Source organism: Suncus etruscus, chromosome 1, assembly GCF_024139225.1.
Source record: "Suncus etruscus isolate mSunEtr1 chromosome 1, mSunEtr1.pri.cur, whole genome shotgun sequence".
In the NCBI taxonomy this organism is placed as follows: Eukaryota; Metazoa; Chordata; class Mammalia; order Eulipotyphla; family Soricidae; genus Suncus; species Suncus etruscus.
The window spans coordinates 202,396,147-202,411,577 of record NC_064848.1 but is presented as its reverse complement, the minus strand read 5'-3'; the positions used below and the strand labels follow the sequence as shown (position 1 = coordinate 202,411,577).

General features: G+C 50.5%; 1 protein-coding gene across 1 annotated transcript in view; it reads left to right on the top strand.

The window, feature by feature from the left end:
* SLC39A11 (solute carrier family 39 member 11) overlaps positions 1-15,431 on the top strand; it is a 175,559-nt gene that overhangs the window by 22,984 nt on the left and 137,144 nt on the right. Inside the window, 2 exon segments of the mRNA XM_049769690.1 lie at positions 7,272-7,305; positions 7,308-7,429. Coding sequence (XP_049625647.1) covers positions 7,272-7,305; positions 7,308-7,429 — 156 coding nt within the window.

Below are 15,431 nucleotides of genomic sequence, written 5' to 3'. Positions count from 1 at the left end.
CTCCATGTCCACACGGGTCTCTAGGGTACCAGCCGGGTCTCTGTGGACGGTGGCTGGACAGATGGTAGTGGCGGGCACTTGGGAGGCATCGATGTGGCGAATGGCCACAGGGACATGGTAGCATCTGGAGTCTGAGCTCATGTCGGGAGGAGGCAGGGGGATGACTGAGGGAATGTGGGATGGCTCGGGGGCTGGGATGGCAAGCACTGCTGGTGTGGGTGACTTGGGGCTACACCTGAGGGCTCCCTGTGCAGTCTCCCCTTCCCTCCACCTCCTTGACCCTTCCCTTCCCTTCCCTTCCTTCCTTCCTTCCTTCCTTCCTTCCTTCCTTCCTTCCTTCCTTCCTTCCTTCCTTCCCTCCCTCCTTCCTTCCTTCCTTCCTTCCTTCCTTCCTTCCTTCCTTCCTTCCTTCCTTCCTTCTTTCCTCCTTCCCTCCCTTTCCCTCTCCTTTCTTCCTCTCATCCTTTTTCCTCCCTCCCCTTCCCTTCTTCCTTCCATTATTTCTTCTTTCCTTTCTTCTTTCATTCCTTTGTTCACTCCTTTCCTCCCTCTCTTCTTTCCTACTTCCTTTCCTTTTCATCCCTTCTTTCTCCCTTCCCTCCCTTCCCTCTTTTTCTTCCTTTTCCCTTCCATCCTTTTGTTTTTGTTTGTTTGTTTTTGGCCACACCAGGCTGTACTCGGGTTACTCCTGGCTCTGTGCTCAGAAATTGCTCCTGGCAGGGGCTGGCGAGGTGGCGCTAGAGGTAAGGTGTCTGCCTTGCAAGCGCTAGCCAAGGAAGGACCACGGTTTGATCCCCTGGCGTCCCTATATGGTCCCCCCAAGCCAGGGGCCAATTTCTGAGCGCTTAGCCAGGAGTAACCCTGAGGCATCAAATGGGTGTGGCCCGAAAAACCAAAACCAAAACAAAAAAATAAACAAAAAGACAAAACAAAAAGAAATTGCTCCTGGCAGACTCAGGAGACCATATGGGATGCTGGGCATTGAACCCAGGTTTGTCCCAGGTTGGCTGCATGCAAGGCAAACGCCTTACCGCTGTGCTATCTGTCTGGTCCTTCTCCTTCCTTCTTTCCTCCTTTCCCTTCCCCCTATTCCCCCTCCCCTCCCACCTGTTTCTATCTTGTGGATATTGGGAAACTTCTGAGTCCATTTTGGAACTGGGGGCTCTTGGCCCACACAGTGCTGGGATGGGACCTGGACCTTTTTATGCAGACCCGTGCTCCAGCCCCTGAGTGTAGTCCTTGGCCCTCCCCAGGGCCTTGACTCAGGTGAATGTTTTCTGCAGCGACCCAGGGTCCCCTTGACAAAGCTGATTTGCTTTGACCTTCCTGCTGGTCTCTCCTCTCTTCCCTCCTACGTCTCTGTCACTTTGCAGTCTCCAAGCCTTCTCACAGCCAGGTGTCACTCACTTCCACTTAGAATGAGGAGCCAGTGGTTCTGTGGGTCACATCTTCCTTATTTGTTGTTTTCCAGAACTTCTCTGTGTCTTCCGTGGCTTTCCTATGGCAACCCCCTGGGGCTTGGTTTGACGCACTAGGCCCTTTCTGACAGTGTTCCTGGTTCCCCCCCCCCCAGACCCTCCCATGCATGTACTTCCTCTCTGAGACCCTCCTCTGCCTGCAGCACCTGTAGCTGGGAACAGGGATTCAAAGTCAGTTTGCAGATGGGTGAGAATGGTATGTGGTATCCAAAGCAGTAGTAACTGGACATTCCTGCATGCCTGGACTGTTCCCCCATATGGCTGAGCTCCTTTGGGCCTCTGTCAACAAGGGTGGTGGAGGGCAGCCCCCCAGAAAGGGGATGGGCTGGACTCTCTGCATCTCCAGCCTGCTGAATTTTCTTGACATTTAACCAGTTTTCTCTTACACATGGGCATTGCTTGACATACCGCTATATCAATTTTCTTTTTTATCTTTTTTTTTTTTTTTTTTTTTTACCATACTCAATGGTTCTCAGGGGCTAGTCAGGAGTTACTCATGGCTTTGTGTTTGGAAATCACTCTTGGCTGGCTCTAGGGGACCCTATAAGATACTGGGGGATCAAACCTGATTGGTAACATGCAAGGCAAACACCCTTCCACTGTGCTGTCATTCCGGCCCCAGGTCAACCATCTTTTTGTTGTTGTTGTTTTGTTTTGCGGCCACACCCGCTGGTGCTTAGAAATTACTCATGGCAGGCTCAGGGGACCATACGGGATGCCAGGATCCGAACCCAGTTCTGTCCTGGGTCGGCCATGTGCAAGGCAAATGTCCTACCGCTGTGCTATCACTCTGGCCCAGGTCAACCATCTTAAAAGAGGGAACTCAGAGATCATTTACTAAACTTGCAATGGGTACAGCCACGTTTCTCTCTATCTCGATTTCCCCTCTGGTGCAGATCTGGTGGGTAGGAGGTGTGCTGGGACTCAGCACAGAGAAAATGGGCAGGTGGCTTCTCTCACCCAAGCACTGCTTTGAGGTTCCCCCACATGACCAGCTGCCCAGACCAGCGCTGTGATCTTGTCCCCGAAACTCTCTCGACTTGCACCTTTTGCTTCTTTCTTCACCTATGTGGACATTCAGTCCTGCTTTGGCCCATAACTAACCGTCAAGACCAATGGGTTGGGGGCTGGAATGATAGCACAGTGGTACGGTGTTTGCACTGCATATGGCCAACCCGAGATGAACCCTGGTTTGATCTCCCGGGTCTCATTTGGTTCCTCGAGCCTGCCAGGAGTGACTTCTGAGTGCAGAGCCAAGAGTAACCCCTGAGCATAGCTGGGTGTGGCCTAACTCGCCCTAAAAATACCTAAAATACCTAAAAATGGGATGTTGTGGGGCTGTTCCCTGCTTTGTGTGTGTTTGTGTGTGTGTTTGTGTGTGTATTTGTGTGTGTGTATGTGTGTGTGTGTGTGTGTGTGTGTGTGTGTGTCTGTCTGTCTGTCTATCCATTTGGTCGCAGAATATTGGAGATGCCCACACCCAAACCATCCTTTACTGTCTCTCGGATCCTTCTCTGGCCCAAGCTCAGTATTGTCATGACTTTCCCTCATGTGACACTGGCTGACAGCCATGAAGCAGCATGTATCATGGAGTTCCGCCTGAGATGGGACATAAGTGGAGGACTGTGTGCTGCTCTGGTCTTATCCCCACACTTGACCCCGAGCCAGGACCCTGGCTAGACAATCCATCATTCTCTCTTGGTTTCTGTCCTTCCTGGCTCTTTGCAGGGAGTTGGTGGCGGTGGTCGGCGGTTCTCATTCCCTCCAACATTCCCCCGGAAACCAAGGACCCCAGTTTGATCTGTAGACTGAGGCGGGAGGAGGACGTAGCTGGTCTGATCCCGGTCCTCAAGGCTGCTCTGGGCTGCAGGGCTGATGCTCTGTGCCCACTTTTTGCCTTTTTAAATAGGCGCAGCTGCAGGAAGCTGCTGGGTGTCTGTTATCTGGGCCGAGCAGGGACGTCTTGCCAAGGATTGGCCTGGGCAGCCTTGGGCCAGGGCTCACCCCGCCTCCTCCCTCCAGGCCCTGCTTCTGGGGGGTAATTGTGGGTTAATCAGATGCATGGCTTCCGGCTACTGTCTCAGTGAGTCAGTATATCACTTTCCCCCATATCCAAAACTGCCCACACCCTGGAGAGGGGAGCCAGCCAGGAGGGGGGCTTATTTCTAAAGTAGGGGTCACCCCCTTCTTCCAGCAGCCGCTGCCCTCTGGGGAATGGGGAAAATGGCACAGACAGACACGCAGACACTCACATGCAAGATGTCTCTGGGGACTTTCTGCCTGGTTGTCAGAAGCCACTAAAACGTCAGCCCTTTGGTGGGTGTGTTCAGACAGGAAATTATTCCATTGATATAATATTAGTCAGCACTAGAATATAGGAAAAGAGGGCTGGGAGACCCCTGAGCACTGAGCCTTGAGTAACTCCCAAAACACTGCAAGGTGTGTCCCCCAGCCTGAAATAAAGTAAAAGACCTTTTGCTTATTACTGTATGAAAGAGGCAAAATCCACATTGGGACAGAGGGGATGGAAAATGGTGAAAGATCTATGGCACCCCAGTTTGGGGGCTGACAGAGGGAGATGGGGGAGCAGACAGAGCACCGGGTAGCAAGGGAGTGAGGGTTGGGGTAGTAGGTTCACACGGCAGAAATGCTGTGAAGACGGATGTGATGATAGCCATTGTCATGCTGGTGATGCCATGATAATGGGTCTAGTGGTAGTGTGTGGTGGATGATAGTGGCGTGGTGATGGCAAATGTTGTGAGGTGTACATGGTGATGGTGGATGTGGCAATGGCGTTGTCGTGATGGCAGATGTGATGGTGGATGTGGTGTGTGACAGATTGTATTGAGGGATGTGATGGCAGATAGTGTGACAGTGAATGTAGTGGTAGTGGATGCCATGGTTGTGGATCTGGTGATATTGGATATTTGCTCTGTAAGTTTGCCTCCATGCCTGTCCATGTCTGGCCTGCCTGCTGGCTGTAAACTGTTCACTTCAGAGTGAGCCGGCACCCTCCATGCATTAGCACAGCACTCGGGTCACAGCAGTCCAGGATGTCTGGCCTCCTTACACTCACTCACTCTTCTTCCTTTCCTTCCTTCCTTCCTTCCTTCCTTCCATCCTTCCTTCCTTCCTTCCTTCCTTCCTTCTTCCTCCTCCTCCCTCCCTCCCTCCCTCCCACCCTCCCTCCCGCTCCCTCCCTCCCTTCCTTCCTTCCTTCCTTCCCAGGCCTCCTTAGACTCACTCTTTCCTTCCCCTCCCTTCCTCCTCCCTCTTTCCCTTCCTTCCTCCCTTCCTCCCTTCCTTCCTCCCTCCCTTCCTCCCTTCTTTCCCTCCCTCCCTCCTCCCTCCCTCCCTCCCTTCCTTCCTTCCTTCCTTCTTTCCTTCCTTCCTTCCTTCCTTCTTTCCTTCCTTCCTTCCTTCCTCCCTTCCTTCCTTCCTCCCTCCCTCCCTCCCTTTCCTCCCTCCCTCCCTTCCTCCCTCCCCTCCCTTCCTTCCTTCCTTCCTTCCTTCCTTCCTTCCTTCCTTCCTTCCTTCCTTCCTTCCTTCCTTCCTTCCTTCCTTCCTTCCTTCCTTCCCAGGCCTCCTTAGACTCACTCTTTCCTTCCCCTCCCTCCCTCTTTCCCTCCTCCCTTCCTCCTTCCCTTCCTTCCTACCTTCCTTCCTTCCTTCCTTCCTTCCTTCCTTCCTTCCTTCCTTCCTTCCTTCCTTCCTTCCTTCCTTACCTTCCTTCCTTCCTTCCTTCCTTCCTTCCTCGCTGCCTTCTTTTTTCCTCCTTCCTCGCTCCCTTCTTTCTTCCTCCTTCCTGGATCTATAATGGGCCTTTCTGTTTATATCCCTCAATTCGTCATTGATCAGCTCTGGGGACCGCCTGACTTTGAGTCAGTTTCTCTGCAAATTGCCCCCGGAAAGTGACACCTGCTCATTGAGGCAGTGGGGTGCCAGCCTCAGAGGGCATATGACTGGGAGTAGGAGGCGATCGATTCGAGGTACGCGCCTTTCCTGTCTGAGACAAGACGAGAGCAGTGACATGTCCCTAGAGCTGTGACGCAGGCCACGAAGGCCCGTTCTAAAGGCTGTCGCTTCTGTAGAGGTGGGAAGAACTGCTCGCCATGGGGGACGGGGGACAGTCCCCCCCATGTGAATGCATGAGTCAGGAAGGCAGACAGCCTTCAGCTTTCTTGCTTGAAGAATGAAAAGTGGGGGGCGAAGTCTCATCGCAGAGGGGCCCATGAAGTGACAAGGAGCAGATAGTGACTTACTCTACCCTAGGTCTGAGGTTTGGGGTCAACTCCCTGTGAGGGGGAAAAGGGGACTGGCACAGCTCATGTCGATGGCTCCCCTCTGTAAAATCACCCCATGACATATTTCCAACCCCTGGTGAGTGGGGATGAAGCAGAGTCACTGCAGGAAATAATCCAAACCAGACTTAAGGTGAAACACGTGTAGTCTGGCAATCTTCTACCTCATACGGAGAGCGAGCTGCCTGCTAGAACTGTCATTTTTATTGAATACAGAGACCACCCTGGGTGGAGGAGTAAGGACAGAGAGCTCCAGCTATCCTGAGCCTGTCCACCCAGGTTTGCATGTAAGACAATCTCTATTTTGGAGTAAAACTAAGTTGTCAACAAACAGATACAAAGGAACTAGGGACTATATTTGTTTTGGGTGAAACAGCACACACACATACATACATACATACATACATGCATACCTGTAGCATGACCACTAGACTTGACCTGAAAAGATCCAGCCATCAGTCCAGGGGATGCCATGGAATTAGAGGGGTAGTAGCTCTGGACTTGATCCCATTTTCAGGGGCTGCCTTGGTTCTCTGGGCACCTTAGGTTTTTCATGGCATAGTCCCTCCCAAGGTTCCACCCTGCTCTGTGCTCCACACAGATTTCTCTGGAGACTTGGGGAGCTAGGAAAGTCTCGGTCACAAACCAGCAGTGACCAAACTGGTTATCTCAGGCCATGGAGTGTCACTGAGCTAGAGGAGTTAAATTGGTACTTGTCTATAAGGAAGGCACACCCAGGTGAAAGGCCGTGGGCCTCTTGGTGGGTTCCAGGACTTCAGGATGGGAGGTAGGGTTGGGTCATTGCGTGGTGGAGACGCTGGACTCAGTGCGAGGACGGAAATGCCTTTTGCGGTGCTATATGCAGGATGCATTGCACCATGGATCAAAGGACAACGAGATTCTGATTCATCCCTCAAGATTTGGCTTGAGATCAGCCTGCACATATTTCATGCCAGAATGGGACTGACCTGGAGTCCCAGTTAAGAGCCACTTCTGACTCTGCATCTCACGTGTAGGCCTCCTTCTTTTTGTTTTTGGGTCATACCCACCAATGCTCAGGGGCTACTCCTGGCTCTGTACTCAGAAATTATTCATGGCAGGCTCAGGACCATATGGGTATGCTGGAGATCAAACCTAAGGCAGCCATATACAAGACGAATCTCATCCCCTCTGTCCTGTCATTCAACTTTTACTGAGGATCCTAGATCTGTTTTTCCAGCATTCCAGGCTCCTAGGCCAAAGTCTGCGCTGATTGGCTGGCTGGCTTCCAGGGGGCGTGCCTCATTGTATATTCCCAACGTTCTGATTGGCTGCTCCTCCTGGCTTTGTTGGCTAGAGGATGCCTGGTCAGGTTAGCATGAGTTGCCCCATCTTGTTTGACAGTTCAAGTGCCCACTCATGGGGGGGCCGTATCTTGAGGGTTCTGCAGGCCCCTGGGGGTCCCCAATGTGGGATATGGTTGGACTGATGTCTTCTCACTGTGTTCCTGTAGGTGATGCTGGCGGCTTCCTACTGGTCTCTGCTGGCGCGGCGGTGAAATGGCCACATCCTCGGGGGGCTAACGGAGCCTTTGCCTTTCTCCCCGTGGCCGTGGGCTTCAGTCTCGGGGCTGCCTTTGTGTACGTGGCTGACCTTCTGCTGCCATACCTGGTGAGTAAATTCCACGTGTGGGCACTGAGCAGGGCCAAGCTTGGTTCCATTATCTGCACTGTCTGGCTGGGATCATGGCCCAGAAACATGCAACCTGTGGCCCTGCCGCTGTCCCTGGAGTCGAGGTGCCTCAAAGAGGAAGATCCAGCTCAGGAACCTGTCTCTGGGCCGTGCTGCCTTCCCCAACATCCCAACATTCATGCTCTGTGCCAGATCCAGCTGGAACTTCCTGTGAGGGCTGCACTGGGCCCAGATTCTCAGCTCACCCAGAACCCAGAAGGGCGGAAGGCCCCAGGAGTGTCCTCAGGGGCTGGGGCCTGATGAGCTGGGTAGTGTCAGGCTCAGGGGGCAAAGAGTGGGAAATCCCCTGGGCACAAGAGGAAGGAGGCTGGTTCTCTGGTGTGACTGTTTTCTAGCCAGGAGGGACTCCTGTTCTGGACCATGAGTCTCTGATGGGGTAGAGAGAGGGAGAGTGCAGATGTGTATGCGATGCAGGTGGGGATACAGGCTCAAGTCTCCACTTGTCCTCACTCCTGTGCCTGGCTCTGTCCCACCCTCACTGTGGTACAGCTTCGGGGATCCTCCAGGTGTGTCTAAAGCTGACCCCTGACTCTCAGGTCATCACACTGTTGGACAGCATGATGGGAAGATGCTGGCTGGACTGGGCATGGTGCCTGAGTGACCACTAAGCCCTCCCCTGGCCAACAGGGCTCCTCTTTGCAGTACCAATGGGTCTCCCCATGGGCCCTGGCTACAGGGGTGCTGTTTGACCAGCTGTCTTCATGGGAAGTCCTTTCTCCACCCCAGGCAGATAATCCTCAGCCAATTTGTGCTGTGTTGCACTCGCTGTCTCCCCTTTGCTCTGATAGAGGCTCTGAATATTGGAGATGCTCCTGGGGCCATATGTAGACTCTGCAGGAAATCAGCCAGGATTGGAGAGATGTGAGGGTTGCAGAGGGTCACATCTAGAGCCAGAAGAAAGGACTCCAGAGAGACCCTATTAACCATTAACACCCAGAGCCCCGCTAATGGGCAAAGAGGGCAGCCTGACAGTAGACATCCGGGCTGGGCACCTCGAAGGAATTAATGTCGGTTACCAACAAGAGTGGGTTCTTGCCTTTGAAGGTTTCCTAACTGGCTAAGAATCATCTTTTAATTGCTGCTGTCACAGGCAGCTGGTCACTCCCCAGGTCCAAGAGCCAGACTAATGGGTCCCACGTTTCACGGCTAATTTGCTTTCTCAACCCAGACTAGACAGTGACTGAGAGCTTTGCAATGAATGGGGTATTGACCTGTGGTCCATGGGTCTGTCTGCCCACTAGGGATTTTGAGTTTGGTTTCTGCATACTCATCGCTCCTTGACGTTAGGAACCAGGGTTTTTGGGATCTTTGGAGGGCGTTGGGGAGCTGTGGGGAGCTCTCTGGGCAAACAGGTGCTGGAGATGTTTCCAGATGGTTCGTTGCAGGGAAGCATGAGACCCCACCATGGGTGAGATCAATAGTTAACAGCAAATGACTTTAAAGACTGCAGCTGTGCTGAGGGGCTTCTGGGGAGCCCCTGAGGAGAAATACCATGAGTTCTGGGGTACTACCTGTGTGAAGCAGAGGTGGCCAGCTTCTGTTTGGTTCTCTGCCTTATGCCTTTGTTGGGAGCTGCATCTGGGGGGGGGGGGACAGAGGAGGGGCCCAACCTGTGGCCCTGGTGAGTCACTTTTTTAAAGTGGCTCTGGGCATTTCTTTTTCTCTCTGTCTGTTCATTGTTTGTCTGCCTGTCTCTCTTTCTTTCTCTTCTTTCTTTCTTTCTTTCTTTCTTTCTTTCTTTCTTTCTTTCTTTCTTTCTTTCTTTCTTTCTTTCTTTCTTTCTTTCTTTCTTTCTTATCTTTCTTTCTTTCTTTCTTCTTCTCCCAACTCTCTTTTTTCTTTTAAATTTTTCTCTTTTCTTCTTCTTTTTCTTTTCTTTCTTTCTTTTCTTTCTTTCTTTCTTTCTTTCTTTCTTTCTTTCTTCTTCTCTTTCTCTTTCTTTCTTCGTTCTTTCTTTCTTTCTTTCTTTCTTTCTTTCCTTCTTTCTGTCTGCCTGCCTGCCTGCCTGTCTTTCTGCCTTCCTTCCTTCCTTCCTTCCTTCCTTCCTTCCTTCCTTCCTTCCTTCCTTCCTTCCTTCCTTCCTTCCCTTTCTTTCTTCTTTCTTCTTTCTTAATTCTTCTTTTCTTTCTTTCTTCCTTTCTTTCTTTCTTTCTTTCTTTCTTTCTTTCTTTCTTTCTTTCTTTCTTTCTTTCTTTCTTTCTTCCTTCCTTCCTTCTTTCCTTCCTTTCTTCCTCCTTTCCTTTCCTTTCCTTTCCTTTCCTTCCTTCCTTCCTTCCTTCCTTCCTTCCTTCCTTCCTTCCTTCCTTCCTTCCTTCCTTCCTTCCTTCCTTCCTTCCTTCCTTCCTTCCTTCCTTCCTTCCTTCCTTCCTTCATTCCTTCCTTCTTTCTTCTTTCTTCTTTTTATTAAATCACTGTGAGTAGAGTTAATACATTGTTGATAGTTGAATTTTGGTATGTTCCAACACCCATCCTTTCACCAGTACTCATGTCTTGCCACCAATTTCCCATGTTCACTCCCCCCCATCTCAACCTCAGTCTGCCTCTTGGCAGAAAACTATGCCCCCTCCTTTTTTCCCTTTTAGACCAGGGGGTCCTCAAACTCAATTTTACCTGGGGGCCGCAGGAGGCAAGGTCGGGGTGATCCTTGAGTGCAAAGTCAGTAGTAAGCCTTGAACATTGGGGGTGTGACCAAAACAACTAAAACAAACAAAACAAAAAAAGATTCCTCTAGGGCAGGGCCACAAAATGTTGTTCGGTAGGGCCATTTGCGGCCCTCAGGCTGCGAGTTTGAGACCCCTGTTTTAGACACTGTGCTTTGCAATACTGTATTGAAGTAGTACTGTGTCTATCACTTTACTTTCTTCAGCACCCAATTCTTGTCCCAGAGTGATTTTTTTTTTAACCATCATGGTCATAGTGGGTCCTTCTCTGCCTACTCTTCTTCCACTCCCCCTCCATCATTTCCATTGTCTTTTGGGTATTATCCTTATACTATGGAGTTTTCCCCTTCAATTTTTTCACAGATGAGTGTGTTCATTCTTTGTCTACCCCCCAACTCATCTCACTCAGCACGACACTATCCATGTTTAAGCAGATTTCATTACTTCATTTTCCCTAACAACAGCTGCATAGTATTCCGTTGTGTGGGTGTACCACAATTTCTTTATCACTCATCTATTCTTGGCACTTGTGTGGTTTCCAGACTCTGGCTACTGTGAATAGTGCCAGCTTATTCCACTTCTTAAGATATCCTTCAGAGAGGGCAGTGGTCCCCTGTGTTGGAGCAGGGAATGGAATGGTCCACTTTTTTTCACAGCTGAATAGCACTTTTCTAGCATGCCAGACCACAGTTTATCTATCTCTTGTTCCAGATGGGGACTTTTTGAAGTGCTCCTGCCTACTTGGGCATCCTGCATGAGAAGAACTAGAAACCTCATTTTCCATCTTTGGGAAACTCAGAAACAGGCTTGCTGGATCTTGGGCTGTATTTTTGAGCTTTTTGGAGGAGCCGGGGCACTGTCAATCACATTAGCAGTGCATGAGATTTCCCGCAGCTGTGCCAGCACCTGTTGTTTTGTCCTTTTCTCTTTCATTGCTTCTGAACAGAGTCATCTTAATTGGTAAGTGGGGCCGGCGCACTGCGGTGTGGATATTGCATTTTGTGGCTGATTAGTGCCTTGCTGGCCATCCACCGAGCTTTCATCTTGCAGAAATGCCCCCTTAAAGACTCTGGCCATTCATAATGGGCGTTTGATTTTGATTTTCTTTTTTAATTTTAATTATCCACTCACTGCTTCCTTCTGTCCAAGCTTTCCAGCATAATAGAATGGGGTGGAAAGGTTTGCACAGGTGCCATCCTGAGTTTTCGGCAGGAGGCATGGGGAGGGGAGGACAGAGTAGGAGTCAGAACTCAGTAGTAGAGCACTTGCCTGGCACGCCTCCTTGCCCGTCACTTCTGCACCGGCTTCTCATTACCTTGCACACAGGTTTCCCAGGGGGTGTTAGAACAGCTCAGAGGATGGGGATGTCACCTCTGGGTGGGGTCCAGGCCCAGCGGAGCTCATGTACTTGTTCTGAGCCCGCCTGATGGGCCGATCAATGCAGCCTGGGCTGGAGAAGTGGAGGAAATTGATAAGCTGAGATTGAAAATTGAAATTGAGAAGCTCATTACTGTTGAGTGAGTGCAAGGGACTGGAGCTTTTGCCCAGCTGAGCTACTGGCTGAGTAAAGTCAGTGATGCGCGCTTGGGACAGAGCTGTGTCTGTAACAATCACGTTGCCTTGCTTTTGTTTGTTTGTTTGTTTGTTTGTTTTGGGTTACACCCAGCGGTCCTCAGGGATTACTTCTGGCTCTGCACTCAGAAAATCGATCCTGGTAGGCTTGGGGAACCGTATGGGATGCCATGAATTGAACCACCACCCATCCTGGGTCGGGGCATACAAGGCAAACACCCTACTGCTGTGCTATCTCTCCAGCCCCGCTTTCCCTTTTTTCCTTTCCTTTCTAAAATTTTATTTAAAGAAAATGCATCATGTCGTTGGCATAGTTGATCACAATACATTTGTTTCCAGATCAGTGAAAGCAAAGTTATTGGGGAAAAAAAAAGAAAAACTTAAAAGGAAGAAAAGAAAGAGCATTAAAAATAAAGAAAAAGGGCTGCAGAGATAGCATGGAGTAAGGTGTTTGCCTTGCATGCAGAAGGATGGTGGTTTGAATCCTGGAATCCCATATGGTCCCCTGAGCATGTCAGGAGTGATTTCTGAGCATAGAGCCAGGAGTTAACCCTGAGTGCTGCCGGGTGTGACCCAAAAACAAAACAAACAAACAAAAAATACTGTAGCAAGTGTATTTGAAAATTATTGTGTCTCCAATGAGGTAATTAATATAATGGCAGAAGGTTAGTAAGCACTTATTCTTTTTTTTTTTTTTTTTTTTTTTTTGGTTTTTGGGTCACACCTGGCAGTGCTCAGGGGTTATTCCTGGCTCCAGGCTCAGAAATTGCTCCTGGCAGGCACAGGGGACCATATGGGGCGCCGGATTCGAACCGATGACCTCCTGCATGAAAGGCAAACGCCTTACCTCCATGCTATCTCTCCGGCCCCGTAAGCACTTATTCTTAGCTGTTCATTCTGTTACATGACTTTTAGGGGCATGAAGTCAGCTGCCAGGCCTCCTAGAAGAAGAAAGATACGCATATGTGTGTGCGTGTGTGTGTGTGTGTGCGCGTGCGCGCGTGCGTGCGCACACTCCCACAATCCCTGGTGATATCAGGACTTTAAATATTAATGCCTCACCCGCTGCTTCCTTCTGTCCATGCTTTCCAATGTAATAGAACTTTGTGGAAAGGCACGTCAAAACCAGCGTACCTGAAGTGTGGTCAGATTGGTGTCCCCCACAGGGAATTATCGAGGGTCAGGGATTAGTTCGACTTCCCTGCCTTTTTATTCCATTGTTGACTTTTTATTGGAGGAAGTGCTGGGGCCACACCTGGTGCAGCTCAGGGACATCTGATGCTTAGGACTTACCCCTGACCCTGTTCTGGGGTCCATATATGGTGCCATGGATCTAGTTGATACTGACTGCCAGCAGAGCCAAGTGCCTTATCAGTTTTTTCTCTCTGCTCCCTGTTTGTTTGAGGGCTCGACTTGGCTTTGTTTGGGGTGTGTGTGTGTGCTGTGCTCGGAGTCTCTCCCATTGGTGTTCTATCCGACCTGGAAGTGCTTGGAATCAAACTCAGATCTTGAGCATGCAAAGCATACACTCAGCCCATTGAGCTACCTTTCTAGCACCCCCTTTAAAATATTTTGGAGGACCACACCAGCTGCACTCAGGTTGCTTCTGGTTCTGTTCAAAATTACTCCTGGCAGCTTCGGGTGTGGTGGGGGGCATATGGGATGCTGGAGATCGCATCCGGTCAGCTGTGTACAAGTCAAATACCTTCCCCACTGTGCTATTGCTCTGGCCCCTCATCCCCCCACCATTTTTTTATGGGAGGGATAGCGTGGGTTTAGGACATATCCAGCAGTGTTCAGGGACTATTTTCTGGCTCTCTGCTCAGGGCTCATTTCTGGTGGTGCCTGGGGAACACTGGTCAGTCGGATTCATGGTGAACACTTTACTCCAGGTGCTATCTCTCCGGCCCCTGTTGGCACCCTTTTCCCAGGGACTAGGGATGGGGATGACACCACAATGAACTGTAGGCTCTGTGGCTCCTAGGCTGACCCTAGCTTCTGTGAGATTTGACGTTGGCTGTTTCCTATAGAGGTTCACCCAGCTCTGCTTCAGGAAGTCTGAAAGGAGCCCCGAGAATTGACCTTTTTTGAGTTAACCGTCCCCCCATCCTGGGGTGGGGAGCAGGGAAATCAGATGCTGGTCTGGGTATTACACCTTGAGAGCTGCTGCTCTCTGGATCAAAACCTGCAGGCTCCTGGGAAGCCTCCTAGATCCAGGATGCTCTGGTGTTCCCCAACTCGACCCACCCATTGTTGAGACCAGGAGGCTCATGTTTGAAGTTCACAGTTGGGCCAGATCATGTCACACTGACCAGCAGGATTGCCAAGACTGTGCTGGTGCTCACTTCATGGTTCATCTTTTCTTCTCATGTCTCTGTTGGGGTCCCAGTGTCTCCCCAAAATGCTGCTCCGGTTGGCCTGAACCAGTGAGCGCCTGTAACTTCAGCCTGGGGAGGAAGGACATGGTCATGCTTTCTGCTTCCACATCCAGATCTATCACTTGTCATTTGCTGAGACTCGGGGATAGCCAGATGCAGTTCTGGAGGCCAGTTCTGGAAGCCAGTGTTTGTTGTTGTGCCCTCTAACCCCCACAACACTGCTGGTTGCAGTCTTGCAAACCCTGCTAAGTGTCTCAGGACCTCCTGGTTAACCTGAGCCCCACCAGGTATGTCCCTGGGTTTCCCCAGGCACCACTGACACCCCTTGTTTTTGTTTTTGTTTTTGTTTTGGGGCCACACCCAGCTGTGCTCAGGGGTTACTCCTGGCTCTACACTCAGAAATCATTCCTGGCAGGCTCTGAGGACCATATGGGATGCCGGAAATTGAATTCAGGTCCATCCAGAGTTGGCTGTGTGCAAGGCAAAAACCTGACCGCTGTGCTATCACTCCAGCCCCCAATGACCACTGGCCCCTTGAATTTGTCACTCCTGCTGGGTCCAAGCAGCATTGCGTTGCCAGGCCTGGCCATGGAATAGTCCTTGCTTGGTTTAATTTCACTGGGGGTGGGGTACATGCAGCTGTGGAGTTCAGGTACGCCTCACTCTCTGGCCAGTGGCTGACATCCTCGGCATGTGTCTGCAGTGGATCCGGATTCTCCTGAATGTGCCCATGCCTGTTGCAGTGGGATGGGAAGAGGCTGGTTTGGGGCCGAGTGAGGGATTTCACCCACGTGGATGCCCCTTATGCCCATCAGGACAGGCATAGGAGTTGGAGAGAAGGGAATAAGTGAGTTTCTGAATCCTTCTTTGCCAGCCAAGAAGTCCTCTCCCCTCTTGGGATTTGATTTAATTCAATTTATCTATGTGTTAATTTTTTTTTTTTTGTTTTTTGTTTTTTGGGCCACATCAGGCGGTGCTCAGGGGTTACTTCTAGCCGTCTGCTCAGAAATAGCTCCTGGCAGGCACGGGGGACCCTATGGGACACCGGGATTCGAACCAACCACTTTTGGTCCTGGATCGGCTGCTTGCAAGGCAAACGCCTCTGTGCTATCTCTCTGGGCCCTATGTGTTAATTTTTGGTTTGGGGACCATACCTGGTGGTATTTGGGTTATTCCTGGCTATGTGCTCAACTGTGGTACATCCACAACAATGGAATACAATGCAGGTGTTAGGACAAATGAAGTCATGAAATTTGTGGGGAATAAGAAAAATAATAGATGGTATGCTAATAATATTTAGAGACAATAGAG